This window comes from Poeciliopsis prolifica, unplaced genomic scaffold (genome assembly GCF_027474105.1).
Source record: "Poeciliopsis prolifica strain line A6 unplaced genomic scaffold, Auburn_PproV2 SCAFFOLD053, whole genome shotgun sequence".
Classification (NCBI taxonomy): domain Eukaryota; kingdom Metazoa; phylum Chordata; class Actinopteri; order Cyprinodontiformes; family Poeciliidae; genus Poeciliopsis; species Poeciliopsis prolifica.
The window spans coordinates 2,491,584-2,512,699 of record NW_026562428.1 but is presented as its reverse complement, the minus strand read 5'-3'; the positions used below and the strand labels follow the sequence as shown (position 1 = coordinate 2,512,699).

The window sequence follows — 21,116 nt, the reverse complement described above, 5'->3', positions numbered from 1 at the left end:
GGCTCCCTGCTTTATTTCTGACAGTGGCGTATCTAGGCCAGTTTTTACACGCATATCAACACTAAATGTAACAATAGTGACCCCAATAAAAAACAGGAAATATTAAGGTCAGCTAAATTATAGGGACGGGAGAATAAAGGACCCCAGAACGCTACGGAACGACGCAGAACGTCACGGTTGCCTGGAAACGGGTCGCCGAGCAGCCCGGCGAGCTGCCATCAACCCGAGTGTTTTGAAACGACCGGCCGATTTCTCCGGCGTCCTCGGAAGCAAAAACTGGCAAAAAAAAAAAAAAAATTCAGACGTGAGGAGGAAGACGCTCATTCCAGGCTGAACAATGTCACGTTTTATGATTTAAAGCACCTGCTCCACAGCGTTCTCGCTCCCGCCTGAGTTGGTGACGAAAGCTAACCGTTAGCAGCACAACGTCCAATTTACAAGTTCGGCCTGGGAGGAATTTGCTGATTCGCGATGATATCCGGAGTTTTTTTGTTTTGTTTTTTTTCGTTTTTTGGGGAACAAATGAGCATCCTTAAAATGACGAGAGCGATGCTTGGAGTCCGGAAACTTTTTGTCCTCCGGGAGCCGCCGGTTCAGAGCGACCAGCACGGCGGGGGTTTCTCCTACAGGTGAGCAGACAGACTGAACACTGCGGCCGGTCTTGTGCGAAATTCGGTTCCCCTGTGAACATCTGTTAGCCCTCTATAATATGGGAACAACTTAACTTACCAGCAAGATTTTTTCTCTGTTTAACAACAATAAATCCTGTGATTTTGGTGACATTTTCTCCATGTTTGCCAGACATATGAAGGGGGAACCATATATTTTAGGTGACTAAAATAATTTGTTCCTCCTCTATAATATGAGAACAAATTAATTTACCTGCAAATCCTTAACTGTGCTTATGACTCTCATCAACAACAATAAATCATGTGGATTTGGTGACGTTTGCTTCTTATTTGGCAAAATTATGAGGGGGGAACAGAATATTTTAGCTGTTTTACCTGACTGAAATTATCCGTTCCCCCTCCAAATCATGGAAACAAAATCATTTACCAACATGTGTTCAACTGCTTATTCCTTATGTCAAACTTATCATCTTATGTCAAACTTGCTGTTTGACATAAGACATAACATAACATAAGACATGACATAACATTTCATCACTATTTGCAAGAGTTATTTAACCACCTCAAATAACCCGTTCCCCCATATAACAAGGGAATAGATCAACAAATCCAGTGAATTTTGATACAGTTGGTGATTACTTTTCTATATAAAAATGAAAAGTTATTATTTGAGACTTTAACATCCAAAATAGTTAAAATCAATATGAGTGTTTTGATGTTGTTTATTAAATTTGTTTTATGTTTAAATGTTTGTCTACCAATTTACAAATATTCTAGAAGACGGAAACAGTGTTTTATGGAAAGTCAAAATCATGTGATCTTATTCCTCCAATCAATTATGCAAAGGTACGCAAGGTTTTCGGCAGATTGCTTATCACGTTTTGCTTCATGTCAAGCCAACTATTTCATTAAGTCGACACTTTTGTAAGTATGGGCAGTGTGGGATATGATATATGAATATGAATATTCAAATATGATTATTTTTGTCACCTAAAATATATGGTTCCCGCCTCATATCTCTGGGAAACATGGAGCACATGTTACCAAAATCACAGGATTTTTAGTAATCTAAAATATATGGTTCCCGCCTCATATCTCTGGGGAACATGGAGCACATGTTAAATTAATTTGTTGACATTTTATAGAGGGGGAAAAAATTATTTGAGGTGGCTAAGATATATAGTTCCCGCCCCATATCTCTGGCAAACAGGAGCAAATTACCAAAATCACAAGATTTATTGTTGTTTATGAGGATAATATGCACAGTTAAGGATTTTCAGGTAAATTTTGGTGACATTTTATAGAGGGGGAACAAATTATTTGAGGTGGATAAGATATATTTCCCGCCCCATATCTCTGGCAACAAGGAGCAAATGCTGCCAAAATCACAAGATTTATTGTTGTTTATGAGGATAATATACACAGTTAAGGATTTGCAGGTAAATTAATTTGTTGACATTTTATAGAGGGGGAACAAAGTATTTGAGGTGGCCAAAATATATGGTTCCCGCCTCATATCTCTGGCAAACAAGGAGCAAATGTTACCAAAATCACAGGATATATTGTTGTTTATGAGGATAATATACACAGTTAAGGATTTGCAGGTAAATTAATTTGTTGACATTTTATAGAGGGGGAACAAATTATTTTAGTAATATAAAATATATAGTTCCCGCCTCATGTCTCTGGTAAACAAGGAGCAAATGCTGCCAAAATCACAAGATTATTGCTGTTTATGAGGATAATATACACAGTTAAGGATTTGCAGGTAAATTAATTTGTTGACATTTTATATAGGGGGAACAAATTATTTGAGGTGGCTAAATATATGGTTCCCGCCTCATATCTCTGTCAAACAAGGAGCAAATGTTACCAAAATCACAGGATATATTGTTGTTTATGAGGATAATATACACAGTTAAGGATTTGCAGGTAAATTAATTTGTTGACATTTTATAGAGGGGAACAAATTATTTTAGTAATCTAATATATATAGTTCCCGCCTCATGTCTCTGGTAAACAAGGAGCAAATGCTGCCTAAATCACAAGATTTATTGCTGTTTATGAGGATAATACACAGTTAAGGATTTGCAGATAAATTAATTTTTGTCCATTTTATAGAGGAGGAACAAATTATTTTAGTAATATAAATATGGTTCCCGCCTCATATCTCTGGCAAACAAGGAGCAAATGCTGACAATAACAGGATTTATTGTTGTTTATGAGGATAATACACAGTTAAGGATTTGCAGATAAATTAATTTTTGTCCATTTTATAGAGGAGGAACAATTATTTTAGTAATCTAAAATATATGGTTCCCGCCTCATATCTCTGGCAAACAAGCAGCAAATGTTACCAAAGTCACAGGATTTATTGTTGTTTATGAGGATAATACACACAGTTAAGGATTTGCAGGTAAATTAATATGTTGACATTTTATAGAGGGGGAACAAATTATTTTAGTGATCTAAAATATATAGTTCCTGCCTCATATCTCTAAACAAGGAGCAAATGCTGCAAAAATCACAAGATTTATTGTTGTTTATGAGGATAAAATACAAAGTTAAGAATTTTCAGGTAAATTAATTTGTTGCAATTTTATAGACGGGGAACAAATTATTTGAGGTGAATAAAATATATGGTTCCCGCCTGATATTTCTGTCAAACAAGGAGCAAATGTTACCAAAATCACAGGATATATTGTTGTTGATGAGAATAATATACACAGTTAAGAATTTGCAGGTAAATTAATCTGCTGACATTTTATAGAGGGGGAACAAATTATTGAGGTGGATAAAATATAGTTCCCGCCTGATATTTCTGTCAAACAAGGAGCAAATGTTACCAAAATCACAGGATATATTGTTGTTTATGAGAGTAAAACACACAGTTAAGGATTTGCAGGTAAATTAATTTGTTCCATTTTATAGAGGAGATAAATATTATTTTAGTCATATAAATATAAGTTTCCATCCTCGTATATCTGGCAAACAAGGAGCAAATGCTACCAAAATCACAGGATTTATTGCTGTTTATGAGGGGACACACAGTTAAGGATTTGCAGGTAAATTAATTTGTTGACATTTTATAGAGGAGGAACAAATTATTTTAGTAATCTAAAATATATGGTTCCCGCCTCATATCTCTGGCAAACAAGCAGCAAATGTTACCAAAGTCACAGGATTTATTGTTGTTTATGAGGATAATATACACAGTTAAGGATTTGCAGGTAAATTAATTTGTTGACATTTATAGAGGGGGAACAAATTATTTGAGGTGGCTAAAATATAGTTCCCGCCTGATATTTCTGTCAAACAAGGAGCAAATGTTACCAAAATCACAGGATATATTGCTGTTTATGAGGGGAATACACACAGTTAAGGATTTGCAGGTAAATTAATTTTTCTCCATGTTATAAAGGAGGAACAAATTATTTTAATAATCTAAAATACATAGTTCCCTCCTCATTTATCTTGCAAACAAGCAGCAAATGTTACCAAAATCACAGGATTTATTGTTATTTATGAGGATAATATACACAGTTAAGGATTTGCAGGTAAATAAATTTTTGTCCATTTTATAGAGGAGGAACAAATTATTTTAGTAATATAAAATATATGGTTCCCGCCTCATATCTCTGGCAAACAAGGAGCAAATGTTACCAAAATCACAGGATATATTGTTGTTTATGAGGATAATATACACAGTTAAGGATTTGCAGGTAAATTAATTTGTTGACATTTTATAGAGGAGGAACAAATTATTTTAGTAATCTAAAATATATGGTTCCCGCCTCATATCTCTGGCAAACAAGCAGCAAATGTTACCAAAATCACAGGATATATTGTTGTTTGATGAGGTAATATACACAGTTAAGGATTTGCAGGTAAATTAATTTGTTGACATTTTATAGAGGAGGAACAAATTATTTTAGTAATCTAAAATATATAGTTCCCGCCTCATATATCTTGCAAACAAGGAGCAAATGTTATCAAATTCAAAGGATTTATTGTTGTTTATGAGGATAATATACACAGTTAAGGATTTGCAGGTAAATTAATTTGTTGACATTTTATAGAGGGGGAACAAATTATTTTAGTAATATAAAATATATAGTTCCCGCCTCATATCTCTGGCAAACAAGGAGCAAATGCTGCCAAAATCACAAGATTTATTGCTGTTTATGAGGATAATATACACAGTTAAGGATTTGCAGGTAAATTCATTTTTGTCCATTTTATAGAGGAGGAACAAATTATTTTAGTAATCTAAAATATATGGTTCCCGCCTCATATCTCTGGCAAACAAGCAGCAAATGTTACCAAAATCACAGGATATATTCTTGTTTATGAGGATAATATACACAGTTAAGGATTTGCAGGTAAATAAATTTTTGTCCATTTTATAGAGGAGGAACAAATTATTTTAGTAATCTAAAATATATGGTTCCCGCCTCATATCTCTGGCAAACAAGGAGCAAATGCTGCCAAAATCACAAGATTTATGGTTGTTTATGAGGATAATATACACAGTTAATGATTTGCAGGTAAATTAATATTTTGACATTTTATAGAGGGGGAACAAATTATTTTAGTAATATAAAATATATAGTTCCCGCCTCATATCTCTGGCAAACAAGGAGCAAATGTTACCAAAGTCACAGGATTTATTCTTGTTTATGAGGATAATATACACAGTTAAGGATTTGCAGGTAAATTAATTTGTTGACATTTTATAGAGGGGAACAAATTATTTTAGTGATCTAAAATACATAGTTCCCGCCTCATATCTCTGGCAAACAAGGAGCAAATGTTACCAAAGTCACAGGATTTATTCTTGTTTATGAGGATAATATACACAGTTAAGGATTTGCAGGTAAATTAATTTGTTGACATTTTATAGAGGGGGAACAAATTATTTGAGGTGGCTAAAATATATGGTTCCCGCCTCATATCTCTGGCAAACAATGAGCAAATGTTACCAAAATCACAGGATATTGTTGTTTATGAGGATAATATACACAGTTAAGGATTTGCAGGTAAATTAATTTGGTGACATTTTATAGTGGGGAACAAATTATTTGAGGTGGCTAAAATATATGGTTCCCGCCTCATATCTCTGGCAAACAAGGAGCAAATGTTACCAAAGTCACAGGATTTATTCTTGTTTATGAGGATAATATACACAGTTAAGGATTTGCAACTTAATTAATTTGTTGACATTTTATAGAGGGGGAACAAATTATTTTAGTAATCTAAAATATATGGTTCCCGCCTCATATCTCTGGCAAATGCTGCCAAAATCACAAGATTTATTGCTGTTTATGAGGATAAAATACACAGTTAAGAATTTTCAGGTAAATTAATTTGTTGCAATTTTATAGACGGGGAACAAATTATTTGAGGTGGCTAAAATATATGGTTCCTGCCTCATATCTCTGGCAAATGCTGCCAAAATCACAAGATTTATTGCTGTTTATGAGGATAATATACACAGTTAAGGATTTGCAGGTAAATTAATTTGGTGACATTTTATAGTGGGGAACAAATTATTTGAGGTGGCTAAAATATGGTTCCCGCCTGATATTTCTGTCAAACAAGGAGCAAATGTTACCAAAATCACAGGATATATTGTTGTTTATGAGGATAATATACACAGTTAAGGATTTTGCAGGTAAATTAATTTGTTGACATTTTAGAGGGGAACAAATTATTTTAGTAATCTAATATATAGTTCCCGCCTCATGTCTCTGGTAAACAAGGAGCAAATGCTGCCAAAATCACAGGATTTATTCTTGTTTATGAGGATAATATACACAGTTAAGGATTTGCAGGTAAATTAATTTGTTGACATTTTATAGAGGGGGAACAAATTATTTGAGGTGGCTAAAATATATGGTTCCCGCCTCATATCTCTGGCAAACAAGGAGCAAATGTTACCAAAATCACAGGATTTATTGCTGTTTATGAGGGAATACACACAGTTAAGGATTTGCAGGTAAAATAATTTTTCTCCATGTTATAAAGGAGGAACAAATTATTTTAATAATCTAAAATATATAGTTCCCGCCTCATATCTTTGGCAAACAAGCAGCAAATGTTACCAAAGTCACAGGATTTATTGTTGTTTATGAGGATAATATACACAGTTAAGGATTTGCAGGTAAATAAATTTTTGTCCATTTTATAGAGGAGGAACAAATTATTTTAGTAATATAAATATATTTCCCGCCTCATATCTCTGACAAACAAGGAGCAAATGCTGCCAAATCACAAGATTTATTGTTGTTTATGAGAATAATATACACAGTTAAGGATTTGCAGGTAAATTAATATGTTGACATTTTATAGAGGGGGAACAAATTATTTGAGGTGGTTAAAATATATGGTTCCCGCCTCATGTCTCTGGCAAACAAGCAGCAAATGTTACCAAAATCACAGGATTTATTCTTGTTTATGAGGATAATATACACAGTTAAGAATTGCAGGTAAATTAATTTGTTGACATTTTATAGAGGGGGAACAAATTATTTTAGTAATATAAAATATATAGTTCCCGCCTCATATATCTTGCAAACAAGGAGCAAATGTTACCAAAGTCACAGGATTTATTGTTGTTTATGAGGATAATATACACAGTTAAGGATTTGCAGGTAAATTAATTTGTTGACATTTTATAGAGGGGGAACAAAGTATTTGACGTGGCTAAAATATATAGTTCCTGCCTCATATCTCTGGCAACAAGGAGCAAATGTTACCAAAATCACAGAATATATTTTTGTTTATGAGGATAATATACACAGTTAATAATTTTCAGGTAAATTAATTTGTTGACATTTTATAGAGGGGGAACAAATTATTTGAGGTGGTTAAAATATATGGTTCCCGCCTCATGTCTCTGTCAAACAAGGAGCAAATGTTACCAAAATCACAGGATATATTGTTGTTTATGAGGATAATATACACAGTTAAGGATTTGCAGGTAAATTAATTTGTTGACATTTTATAGAGGAGGAACAAATTATTTTAGTAATCTAAAATATATGGTCCCGCCTCATGTCTCTGGCAAACAAGGAGCAAATGCTGCCAAAATCACAAGATTTATGGTTGTTTATGAGGATAATATACACAGTTAAGGATTTGCAGGTAAATAAATTTTTGTCCATTTTATAGAGGAGGAACAAATTATTTTAGTAATCTAAAATATATAGTTCCCGCCTCATATCTCTGGCAAACAAGCAGCAAATGTTACCAAAGTCACAGGATTTATTGTTGTTTATGAGGATAATATACACAGTTAAGGATTTGCAGGTAAATTAATTTGTTGATTTTATTGAGGGGAACAAATTATGAGGTGGCTAAAATATATAGTTCCTGCCTCATATCTCTGGCAACAAGGAGCAAATGTTATCAAAATCACAGGATATATTGTTGTTATGAGGATAATATACACAGTTAAGGATTTGCAGGTAAATTAATTTGTTGACATTTTATAGAGGGGGAACAATTATTTTAGTGATCTAAAATATATTCCTGCCTCATATCTCTGGCAAGCAAGGAGCAAATGCCAAAATCACAAGATTTATTGTTGTTTTGAGGATAATACAGTTAAGAATTTTCAGGTAAATTAATTGCAATTTTATAGACGGGGAACAAATTATTTGAGGTGAATAAAATATATGGTTCCCGCCTGATATTTCTGTCAAACAAGGAGCAAATGTTACCAAAATCACAGGATATATTGTTGTTTATGAGGATAATATACACAGTTAAGGATTTGCAGGTAAATTAATATGTTGACATTTTATAGAGGGGGAACAAATTATTTGAGGTGGTTAAAATATATGGTTCCCGCCTCATATCTCTGTCAAACATGGAGCAAATGTTACCAAAATCACAGGATTTATTCTTGTTTATGAGGATAATATACACAGTTAAGGATTTGCAGGTAAATTAATTTGTTGACATTTTATAGAGGAGGAACAAATTATTTTAGTAATCCAAAATATATAGTTCCCGCCTCATATCTCTGGCAAACAAGGAGCAAATGTTACCAAAGTCACAGGATTTATTGTTGTTTATGAGGATAATATACACAGTTAAGGATTTGCAGGTAAATTAATTTGTTGACATTTTATAGAGGGGGAACAAATTATTTTAGTAATATAAAATATATAGTTCCCGCCTCATATATCTTGCAAACAAGGAGCAAATGTTACCAAAGTCACAGGATTTATTGTTGTTTATGAGGATAATATACACAGTTAATAATTTGCAACTTAATTAATTTGTTGACATTTTATAGAGGGGGAACAAATTATTTGAGGTGGTTAAAATATATGGTTCCCGCCTCATGTCTCTGTCAAACAAGGAGCAAATGTTACCAAGTCACATGATTTATTCTTGTTTATGAGGATAATACACAGAGTTAAGGATTTGCAGGTTAATTTATTGTTGACATTTTATAGAGGGGAACAGATTCTTTCAGGTGGCTAACCTGAATGGTTCCCCCCTTTTATCTCTGGCTTTCGCCACGATACATCAGAGATCTCCTGCTGTTTTATTGACCTTCCCGACCTCTTGGGTCTTCTGCTTCTGGTTCGAGGACAAGCAGCATCAGCATCTATGCGCTAAAAACTTTGGAACACGCTTCCTGAAAACTGTAAAACGGCTGAAACTCTGACTTCTTTTAAAAACACACCTCTTTGGAATTGTATTGGAAACGTAATCGATTTCAAACATAATGATGCAACTTAATGTATTGATTATTCTATGTTGCTTGTCTTTGTGTTTCTGTGTTTTTTATGATGTAAAGCACTTTGAAATGTGCTATACAACTAAAATTGGACGGACGGACGGTTGGTTGGTTTTATGTATTTGGAGAAGGTGAAAACGTGCAGAACAACCTTTTACTCCTCGCAGGATCTATACTCGTGTCGTTAAGAGTTTCTCCGTAAAGCTGCTGAACGTCAGATGTCATTGTGATGTTTATGCGCTTCAGAGGCCCGGTTTCTCTTCCCCGTCGACGTCCAGCTTTGTGGCTCGACGGCATCCATTCCATCGGGATGTTTTCTCTGCATCCCGTTTGGAGACGGCGAGGTTTACGACGGGAATCACAATCCGTGAATGTATGAAGTGAGGATTCATTTCCCCTCTGTTCAAACTGTCCTCCTGTCTTTTCTTTAATACTTGAACTAGGAGTTATCCTTTCCAAATAAAACCTGGGAACCTTTGCCATATCTAGAGTTAGTTACATTTACTTGAGTCAATTAGATGGAGCAAAAAAAAATCTACCTCACGAAATATTAGTAAGAACGTGTCACTTTTACCCGAGTCATATTATAACAAAGTATTGCTAATTTAAGTTCAGTAAGAGTTATGAATGTTTTACCTCCTGAGTGATAAATCACACAGGAGTGAATTAGAAATTCACCAGACAGACACGCAGCAGGAGGTTTTCTTAAAACTTTATATGTTTTCGTGTTCTGGAAAGAAACTGATGAATAAAAACACAACAACTATGTAGCCTGATTAGAATTGTTGTTATCGAAATTAAATATCAAAATCAGCAATCAAGCTCATGTCATTCAGTAAATCAGTAGACATATGTATTGCTATTGTAGTCATGTTCAGGGATTGTACTACATTGTATATTGTACTACATTGTATATAGTACTTTGATTGGAGAACTGTACACGTGTCGCCGCTGCGTAGCTGCTCCGTATTTGCGTGATGACGTATCTCGCGCAAGGAGCGCGTGCGCGCGATACTTCTCCGTCTCTTGTGGAAAACATCCAAGATGGCGCCGCGGCCGAAATTCGAAGAACAAGAGGAAGGAAGTGAAACGTCGTGAAACGTTTTCCTTTCACAGCCTGCGACCGATGTAAAGCGTTTCACATGTCGCTGTTGAGCGGTGACTTTCGGGGGGAGGAACTAAAACGTCCCAGGTAACGCTGACCCGGTTTTTGACATCCACGCAGCGGTGGATATCAATTAATCCGATAAATGAGAACGTATTTCCAACGAGGCTTCCGTATCATGTAGAAAACACAAGAAATGCACCTGGGCAGTGTTAGTGTAACGGTTATTCACTATAGATGAAATTCTTGCTAAAATATGTTTAGTAATTACCAGGCGATGGGTGGTTTTTTGGCGCCCCCTATGGATAGGAGGGGAAACAGTAAATTCCACACAGTCTGTTCAGCGCTCAACTGCGGTAAGTCACCAAATCCAGTTGTTTTGGGTGTGCTCAAAATTACAGTACGCAGAGAACTAGTGGACCAGTAGGTCCGCGTTCTCACTAGAACCAGGAAGATGGAGCACGTAACACCAGTCTTAAAGTCTCTACACCGGCTCCCTTTAGCTCCAAGAATAGTTTTTAAAATAGTGTTGTTGGGTTACAAATCACTGAACGGTTTAAGCACCACGATACATCAAAGATCCGCTGTTGTTGTATCAACCGTCCAGACCTCTCAGGTTCTGGTTCTGATATACTCTGCATCCCCAGAACCAGAACCACGAAGCAGCTTTCAGCCTCTATGCACCAAAAATTTTGAGCAAACTTCCAGAGAACTGTAAAACAGCAGAAACCCTGACTTCCTTTAAATCTCAACTAAAAACACACCTGTTTAGAATTGTATTTGAAACGTAATACGTAACAATGTATTGTTTATTCCATGATGCATGACTTTGTGTTTTTGTGTTTATGATGTAAAGCACTTTGAAATGCTTTGCTGCTGAAATGTGCTACACAAGTAAAATTTGATTAGATTTTGATTTAGGGAAGCTCACTGTGTTGATTTATATGATTGACTCTTTACAGGTAAACATGAATTATTTATCAGTAATTGATGTTGTCGGTTATGTTTGTCTGATTTTTGTTCCAGTTAAGTTTATCGGTTTCTCTCGTGCGTGTCGGTTTGCTGTGATTGCCAGTATGTCAGAAAAACCAGAGGTCGCTGTCGACGGGAGAAGACGGCGGTAGCGTAAGACGTCCCGTGCCGTGCTGTCAGTGCTTTCCTGAGGATTGATACTTTCTCCAAAGCTTCGGGTCTATCTCTTAACCTTAAAAAATGTGAGATAATGGCCATTAAGGACCATGACCAAGGCCATTTCCTCAATTGAAGTTAAGAATGAGGTTGTTTCTTCAGGTATAAACATCAAGAAGAATAGAATAGAATAGAATAGCATTTATTGTCATAGAACAGGATTCAATGAAATTTCTATTGCAACTCCCGTGCAAAAAGTCAAAATATACAATATTAAATAAACAAACACACAATAATAATAATAATAATATATCCAACTAAAATTAACTAAAGGCACTCAACCACACAAGAAGAAGCAGCAGGTCCAATTATGGTAAAGTGCAGATGATGTGACAGTGCAAGTGCAGTACAATATGGCTGTGTGGGGGTGGGGGGGGGGTGTATGTGAGGTTATGATATGTGTGGGAGGGGGCAGCAGGGGCGGCAGGGAGTAATGGCTCTGACGGCTGTGGGGAAGAAACTGTTTCTCAGTCTGTTTGTTGTAGTCCGTATATTCCTGTACCGCTTGCCTGATGGCAGCGGCACAAACAGACTGTGGCCCGGGTGGCTGGAATCCATGGCTATGGATCCAGCTCTCTTCTTGACCCCGCCCATGTAAATAGAGTCCAGGTCCGGGAGGGGGCATCCCACAATGCCTTGTGCTGTTCTCACCACCCGTGTCAGTTGTTTCCTCTCCAGTGCTGTGCAGAGGCAGAGGACGCTCTCGATCGTCGCCCTGTAAAAGTTCACGAGCAGCCGTGAGGAAAGTGCAGCCCGTCTCAGTTTCCTGAGGAAGAAGAGCCTTTGTTGTGCTTTCTTCACCAGGTGGGAGGTGTTTGTATTCCAGGAGAGGTCAGATGTGATGTGGAGGCCCAGGAACTTGATGCTGTCCACAAGTTCCTGGGCCTCCACAGAAATAGAAACAGAAAGAAGCTCTCTAAACTTTAACCCGCTAATTCAGAAGTCTAAAAAAAGACTCAATGAGTGGTTAGTTGGAGATGTCTCTTTGCGCGGCCGTATTCCGCTTACAAAGGCCGAAGGACTTTCCAGACTCATTGATGCTGCACAATCGTTAGACCTTGACAATAAAAGTGAGAAGGAAATTGATAAACTGCTATTGAACTTTATATGGAAAAATAAGACTCACTCCATTAAGAAATGTACTCTATTGAATTCATCTGAAAATGGAGGACTTAAGTGTTTGTCTTTCTCTATCTTGAATAAGACTTTGAAAATAAATTGGATCCGTCATTTTTTTTAATTCTCCAACGTCATTCTGGAATATTCTAGCTTTCCATATTTTCTCTAAATGAGGTGTTCTGAATTTGTTTTTAATTTGTAATTTTCATCTAACGAAGCAACCAATTAAACTCTCTAACTTTCATCGGCAGGCCCTACAAACATAACTTGTCTCCTCATAATAAGGACATCTTGTATAAGAAGAAAACAATGTTTTTGGACTCCTGGTTTAATTGTAACATTGTTCCGGTTGACCAGTTGTTTAACAGTGATGGTCTATTGTAGACTTTTGCAGAATTTCTTTGTAAATTCAATTTTCTTGTCTCTCCTGGAGAATACGTGAAAGTTTTTGGTGCCATTTCTAAGTCGATCAGATCCCTGTTTCTGAAGGACGTGATTCTGTGGTTGTCCATTATTGGAATGGCTTTTGTATTACTCTGTTTTGGAAATTTATCTGGCTGCAAGGTGAAAGAAAGATTCTCCCCCTGGTCAAGTATTATTCTATTCTATTCTTGTTTATTGGAATAAATAAAGTAAAAAAAAGAAAACCAAAAAACCAGAGGTTGCCGTTAAGTAGTTTAGTAGTTCATTTTTCCTGTCGCCTCTGTTTATTTTCCTGATTTGTTTGATTATAAAAGAGAGACCAAGTTGTACGAAATTAATTTTAAAGACATATTATAAATCAAACATCACTATCGGTAAGGCCGATTGTACTAATTATTTGTGAGACACAGCGCTCTGCTGTGTATGCAGAGAACTAGTGGACCAGTGGGGAAGCTCACTCTGCTGATTTATATTTACCAGTCATTACAGAAAATTCAGCCAACCTTTCCACGCATGAAGGGACGTGAAGGGTGGAAGCTCTTACATTAGCACGTCATGCTAAAGTGTGTTTCCGACAGCGGGGTTGTTATTTAGAAGCCGATCGGAATGATCTTTCAATCTAAAACAACACGGGGGACATTTAGAACGTAAGAGTTTTTTTCCCGACTCGATGAGATTTAAATAGCGATCGTTGACGGGTCTGGAGGGCGGCCAGGTGGGCCCGGTGGGAATCCAGCGCAGAGATGAAGACCCTGGTGCTAATGTGCTTTGTAGAAGATGCAAAGTGCTGTTTATGAACTCACAAAACAATATCCTGAGAGCTTGTGCTGCAGAACTTGACAGCAAGGCCAACGTGAACCTTTCCTGTTTCTTTCAACCTGCACACTCATGTTTCTCCCCAGTCGAGTCAGGGTCGAGCCTCCTTTTTGCAACGAGGCTCTTACGGGAATCTTCTTTTGTATCTATGTCATTTTTACAGAGGAGCAGCGACGGCAACTGTTCCTCAAGATTCTTTATGAATTTCTAGCGACCTTTCATAAAAATGTCACATTTGTACGACCTCTGCGTCGGTGAATGTTTGGTTTTGGTTTTTTCCTTCAAATGTACATGGAAAAGCAGCATAAAGACTTTTCTCTCTTCTCGCTTAAATAATACTCGGTTTCACCAAATCAAACCGACGGATGGAGAGGCGGTCCATTTAGCTTAGCTTTATAAACCCCAGGTCTCGTTTAACCCTCATTTCCAAACGTTTCTCAGGTGACTTGAGCGGAGCGAGCTTCAGAGAGCAAAGCACCGCGGGAAACGTCCTCCTCCCGATGGACCGAGCGAAGGGGTCGTGACCTTTGACACAGTCGGCCTCAAAGACATCAGCGCAACAACGAAAGCCAACGAAAAGATTTTTCTTTTTCACCAGAAACTTTGTCATCGATCTTTGTGAAAGTCAGAAACAGGGTAGAAAAAGTTTTCACGACGGCAACATTTCACATCAGTCGATATTCAACGGTCGACGTTTGATTCGCACAAATTTGTTCCAGTTCATTTTTGCATCAAGCCTCCAGTCCCCGTTTGATTTTCTAAAGGCTTTTCTTTCAGTCAGGGATCGTGGGAAGAACCGGAGCCGGGAAAAGCTCTCTCCTCCGTTCCGCCTGGCAGAACCTCACAGACGGCGTTTCGACCTCTGACCTCGCCCCCCCCCCCCCCCCCCCGCCAGAAGACGTCCGTCTTTCCTCAGGTGAGCGGATAACCTCACAAACATCCGGTAGCGTAGGAAAGAAAAGAGTTTGAGCGGGACTTTGGACCCGGTTCTTCAGGACACCGGTTCACGACCCTTGCGTTAAGCCGGTCAAAGCTTGTTTTTGTCACTGCTGCTTTGGGTAATTTTCAAATGTGACTTGTTGAAATCAGTTTATTTATGGACATTTGTCACATTCCTGAGAGGATTTACACACAAAGTAAATGGCCAAAAACCGAAAACTCACAGATACATTTACAGCGACAAGCAATACTGTGGAAATGTTCCTCAGCAATTCTCTCCAAATATCTGTATTTTCAAGCCTTCAATCAATGAATCCAATTTTATTTGTATAGCACATTTCAGCAACAAGGCATGTCAAAGTGCTTTACATCATAAACACAAAGTCATGCAACATAGAACGTTTCAAATCCAATTCTAAACAGGTGCGTTTTTAGTCGAGCTTGAAAGGAAGTCAGGGTTTCCGCTGTTTTCCGGTTTTCGGAAAGCGCGTTCCCAAAATGCGATTGCGGTTCCGGGTACGCAGAGCAGAACCAGAAGAGCCGAGAGGTCGGGAAGGTCCATACAACAACAGCGGATCTTTAATGTTTGGTGGCGCTAAACCGTTTGGAGCTGCGCAAAATACTTGACGTTTCTTTGCTTGTTTGATGTCAAGTTGGATGATTTTATGACTTTGTTTTTCTTATTTTAATAAGTTTCAACGGTCTTGTTGTTGAGATGTGTTTTTACAAATGACTTGTATTTGTAGTTGAAGGCTCCGGACGGTGGCAGCATCCAGGAATCAGACCGACCCTTTGCTCCGCCACAGAACCAAGACGGCGCCCTCCGCAAGCCGGGCCGAGCCGGGTCGAGCCCACGCAGCCGCTCTGCCGCACTCAGCCAGAGAGGTGAGCCAGACAGGACAGACACGAATGTAATATTTATCTACGGAAAGCAGAAACGTTTGCCATTTTCGAGAGCTATACGTGGCGACGCACCCACCCGAGGCGCAGCGCGGGCCGGCCGCTGGGATTTGTTTCAAAGCACAGCCATAAATCATAAGTCAGCATCAGTGCAGCTTATGTAAACACAGTAGCAGCTGCAGCAGTGATAATAAAGTCAGTGTAATCAAACATTGTCAGGTCACGTAGATAAACGGCGGCAAACATTGGAAACGGTGCAGGGAGTACGACGAGTAAATGCCGAACACCGAAGCAGGTGGTCGCACAGAGCAGCAAATGGAAGCGAGGAAGGTTTTATCAACACCACATTAAGTAGGAATCTTTGTTTGGGCAGTTTGTGTCGGCGCTCAACTTTCCCAGCGAAAGAAAATGAAAAAACGGAATAAGACGCCAGACGTACGTAATGACGTACGCAGCCGTAGCGGCACGCAGTCAAACTTTCAGCAATTATCTGTTTTTCAAGACCATGCGACGTCTCTCTCTTCCGACAGCAGCAAAGATTGGCAGACATCCGAAAAACGAGAACCAAACGGTTCAACATTCCTTTTCTCCTAAGGCTAGTTATGCAAGCGATGTCAGAGTTATGACCGTAATCGTGCATTACGTATTGGGAAAAGGTGACGAGTCGTCAAGAACGATACACGTTATGCGGGAATGTGTGTTTTTCAGATGTTTAGCCGAGCGCTTTACTCCACACGGTCTTGAAACTGTAGGTGACTCTATGACTCTCCCAAGGTATTTAAACTGAGTCACCTGCTCCACCTCCTGAGCCTTCATGCCGATTGGCCTGAAGGTGTGCCCCTGGTCTTTATTGCCTCCCTTCTTGCTGCTTCCTAGCCACATCTCGTTGGTTTTGGAGACACGAAGGTCCAGGAAGCTGCTGTCAAACCATGCAGATAAATATACTGCTTCCCATAGGCAGGCAATTAGAGGCATATCATCTGTGTACTTGATGAGGGAGAGGTCATCAGTTTGACACTGTAGCTCAGTGGTGTATATGGAGAAGAGCCAAGGTGGTAACACACATCCTTGGGGAAATCCTGTGTTGAGGACCAGAGAGTCAGAGAGGCAGTTGTTAATCCAAAATCCCCGATGAGGAGAACCAGACCAGAACTGACTTCCAGGTCACAGAGGCGTTGTAGAAGGAGGTGTGGCTGCACCGTGTTAAAGGCAGAAGAGAAGTCCATGAATAGAACACGGGCACGGGCACGCAAGTTATTTAGAAGAGTGAGCGTGGCGTCCTCCACCCCCCTGTCGGTTCTCTAAGAAAATTGCATGGGATCTAATTGAGCTGGTACCTGGCGGGTCAGGTGATTAGGAATTAGACACTCCATGCATTTGCTAAGGATGGATGTAAGGGCAATAGGTCTGAAATCACTGTTAGTTTTGGCACAGGGATAATGGTAGCTGTCTTCCAGGCTTTAGGAACAGCATCTTAAATATCTTTGTAATAGTAGGACCTAGGTGGGTAGCGCATTCCTTTAAAACCCTCCCCCGAAGTCCGTCCGGGCCAGGTGCTTTATGAGGGTTGAGACTGTGGAATACGGAGGTCACTGTATGCTCCTGAATAATCGTAGGATCAGATGTGAAGCCAGCCCACACTCGTTTTGAAAGTCACGAACGTCAAAGCCGGAATCAAACGTCTTTAGGTTCTTGGAAAACCGGAGGGGGTCTTTATGGCACTGCAAAATTTGTCTTTGCTCCCTGTCCATGATTTTCTTCAACCCTCTCCATGCATCTCTCACATTACCAGTCCTTAATTTCCTGTCAAATCAGTTGGGCCTTTTTCATTAGACGGTTTGTTTGTTATTTCTAGGTTTCCCTCTATGAAGGCTTTTTTCCTCAGATTCAGTTGATGTTTCAGTTCTTTGCTCACCCAAGATTTTGATTTCTTTTGTTCCAATTACTGAGTCCACACCAAAATGAATGTAGCCGGATCTAGTGTCAAAGAACAAGTCAGTTTTGCCCCTCCAAACACGACAAAACAATTCCCATTCTCTAACTTTAAAACTCCCTCTCAGCATGTCCACCGAGCCGTCTGTCCAGGCCCGGCAATGAATCGTAGCAGGTTTGGTCCTTTTCAATAATTGACGGTACTTTGGAAGAAGGCGAATGACGTTATCATCTTACAGACCCAGAGGGGGGCGGGCCCGGGAAGCATAGGCACCTTCCACAAGAATTTTCTTCTGTGTCGTCGCGCATGTAATATACCGCTCCGAATTTGGCAGATGTGGAGAGACGTCACATTTATGGAAATCCCCCAAGAGAGAAACAGGGTCATCCCCTGAATGGTCTGGGCCAGGAACACATACCAAAAGAACTATTATTTGACCAAATTCACGAGACAGTCATGAAATCATAGCGAACGTTGCATTTCGTCTCCCATACGGTGATGTTTGTCGCCCAGCTGGAATCGATAAACATTTTGCTGTCTTAGTTCTGTCACGATCATAGCAAACTAAGGAATATCCTTGTTTTAATGGATGTTGTCTGAATTACAGCTGGAGCTCCAGCTGTAATTCACTAAAGGAGAAAGTGTGATATTATGAATGAAATATTTCTTATTATCATGTTATCTTAATTTTCGGCCTTTATGAAATCATGTCATTACAGAATGAAGAATGTTTGTGATATGATGAATTTCTTGGGATTCCTATTTCTCAGAAGGCCTCATTTCCAAAAAGCAGAGACAACAGTTGTTTTCCCGCAGGGTTCCGCGTCGGCGCCGAGTCGCCGTATCGCTCCCAAACCGTCACCGTGAAGATTTACTACATCTTGAGGTCAAGTTTTTCCCTGGAAGGACATAATGTAGTTTTGGCAAATCACACTTGATGCTGTAGCTCTCTCCTCACTTGTTTGATCTCCCTTTAGAGCAACAGCTTCCTTTTTCTGAAGAATGCGTTTTCCGAGCGGTAGGAAATTGTGACGGAAAGCACACGTCTTTCTTTTTTCTTTGCGAGGAAGAAAGAATCTAAGTCTTTATTTTTATTCTCTTTCTTTAGGTTGAGTTTTTTCCCCCTTACAGAGGAGAGAGACCAGGAGGTGCAGTTGTAGCTGAGTTGATTTGATTCACTCATTTCTTTATGATTATGAATCTCTCTTGTTTTTGGTTCCTGATGTTGTTGTGGGAGGATGGTTGTTGATGTGGCAGAGAGTTGGGTTGTGTGAGGTAGCTGCAGCAGCAGCAGCCAGACAGAAGCTGCCTACACAGACGTGCTAATGCTACCCCCCAGTCTTAGTGAAGTTTCTAATTCTTGTCACACTTTTGTAGTGTCTAACTGAAAATGTTGTTCTTTTTGATGGGTCTTCCAAAAGACTTTTGGTTCAGTTTGAATAGAAGTTTTTGCCTTGAAAGTTTGTTTAAATGTTCTCTCCAAAATGTTTGTGCAGCTGCTGGTGTGTCAGCGGTTGTGTGTCCCACGTTGTGTGTTGCCGATTCTGCTACAGTTTGATCCTCGAGGAGACGGCGGCGGCGGCGGCTCATCAACCGGAGCTGGGCATCCCAGCATGTTTTTCTTGTTTCCATGGAACCTGGCAGAGGTGAGATGTTTGAGAGTTCATTTTTATCACCATAGGTGTTTTACGGTCGCAGACGTACTACGTGGACTTTCTCCGACCAACATCGGAGCACGACGGCGGCCACCATCCCGAAGCGATATATGGAACGTGTGTAGTAACGCCCGTGTTTCTTCCGTTACGGGTACGGTTACGAAGAAGCTGGAGTTCCAGGGAAGCCGGTAAGTCTGCTTCTCTCCTTTCTTCCTTTTTTCTCTGCCAAGAAAGTTTCCCTTTCATCTTTTAGTGTTGAGTGATAGTTACGTATTGTTTCTTTGTAGATGTCATGATGAACGTGAAGCATTTGAGTTTGAGCAGGTACTCTGTGAGGTCACCGCTATGAGAAACAGTGAAGAGGGAAATATGTGCAGCAGTTGCGGTGAAGTTCAGGGCTGATGTGAGCTCAGAGACGATCAAGTTTTGGTATTGATGTAGTTTGTCTCTTTTTGGAAGATGCTAATCAATGCGTTTTTGTTCCTTCAGGTGTCTGTCGGTGGAGACATCCCAACATGTCAGTTCTCTGTGGCCTTCAAGGCTCTCAGGGATGTATTGTTACGGCTTCATCACGAAACATCTTGTCATGTGTTTTATGAAATGTAAAGGTTAATATGCACTTGCTTTTCTCCACTCTCATCAAAAGGTGATAAGTTGAAGTGGACCTCCAACGAAGTCAGTCACCCAACAGTGATCCAGTCTAGCGTCTTATGGACTGTTTGCCCTCTGCGTCTGACCGGTGATGAACGTTGTGGTGGATCTGCAGTCAGAGGTTTGGCTGATTTTCCTTCCTGTACCTTTTCATGCATCTGAAAAGGTACAGCTGAAAGCTCTTTGTTTTTGAACAGCTGTGCATGTGTGGAGATCCTGGCGAAAAACTGGATCTCCAGCTGTGAGGAGATGCTGTGGTGGTGACGGAAAGCCAAGAGGTAAAACTCCAGGGCAATTTCAAGTGCATGTTGTTGTGGTGTTGGAAATTATGTTTGATGATTTGTCAATGGAAGTGTCTTTGAAAGGAAAGATTAGTCTATCTATCTGTAGTCCTTAATGTTTGTTGACTAAGTAATTGAAGCAAATCTGTGAATGTTTGAGTATGAAAGTGTTGGTTTTGGAGTTGATGAGCTCAGACTTATGTGTTTTGTTTCTCTCTAGAATTCATAGAGGTTCTCTCAATGTCCTTCCAAGTTATTTATTTCTGTTGTTTTTTCTTCAGGATGTCTGGTGATGCAGCCTTCATGGGTCAATATTCCCCTTAATCCCCTTATTCCCCTTATTCCCCACCGGTTGAAGAGAGGAAAGCAATAGAATTCTATATATACACACTAAGTGTTGAAGGTAGTTTTGAAGGAAGCAAGGAGGAGAGAAGGGAAGGTAAGAAGCAGACAAGGAAGGAGAGGAAAGTTAGAAAGAGTGAAGAAGGAAGTTAAAGTGCAAGACTAGATGAGTAGTTACAATGTGGATCTCAAAGTATTCTACCTAATTCACTTTGAGATCCACATTGTAACTACTCATCTAGTCTTGCACTTTAACTTCCTTCTTCACTCTTTCTAACTTTCCTCTCCTTCCTTGTCTGCTTCTTTCCTTCCCTTCTCTCCTCCTTGCTTCCTTCAAAACTACCTTCAACACTTAGTATATATAGAATTCTATTGCTTTC

The 21,116-nt window shown here is 39.2% G+C and overlaps 1 protein-coding gene across 8 annotated transcripts; it reads left to right on the top strand.

Moving 5' to 3' along the window:
• The first annotated feature begins 191 nt into the window (after positions 1–191).
• Positions 192–20,793, top strand: LOC129378778 (uncharacterized). Of its 8 annotated transcripts, XR_008608098.1 has the most exons (9): positions 192–629; positions 14,477–14,671; positions 14,813–14,951; positions 15,721–15,859; positions 19,489–19,650; positions 19,750–19,865; positions 19,952–20,234; positions 20,311–20,391; positions 20,676–20,793. XR_008608098.1 is itself a non-coding variant. In XM_055059277.1 (8 exons), the coding sequence occupies exons 1-5, from the start codon at positions 472–474 to the stop codon at positions 19,809–19,811; spliced, it is 660 nt and encodes a 219-aa protein (XP_054915252.1). In that variant the 5' UTR covers positions 192–471; the 3' UTR covers positions 19,812–19,865; positions 19,952–20,234; positions 20,311–20,391; positions 20,676–20,793. The 8 variants fall into 8 exon arrangements, 2 of the variants coding, with proteins under 2 accessions (XP_054915252.1, XP_054915254.1); XR_008608095.1 differs by having other exon boundaries at positions 14,477–14,951; XM_055059277.1 differs by lacking the exon at positions 14,477–14,671.
• Positions 20,794–21,116: the final 323 nt, after the last annotated feature.

Coding starts and splice junctions, on each gene's coding strand:
- LOC129378778 (XM_055059277.1), top strand. CDS start 472: ATGATATCCGGAGTTTTTTTGTTTTGTTTTTTTTCGTTTTTTGGGGAA. Junction 14,952..15,720: donor AGACGTCCGTCTTTCCTCAG/GTGAGCGGATAA, acceptor TTGTATTTGTAG/TTGAAGGCTCCGGACGGTGG. Junction 19,651..19,749: donor CTGGAGTTCCAGGGAAGCCG/GTAAGTCTGCTT, acceptor GTTTCTTTGTAG/ATGTCATGATGAACGTGAAG.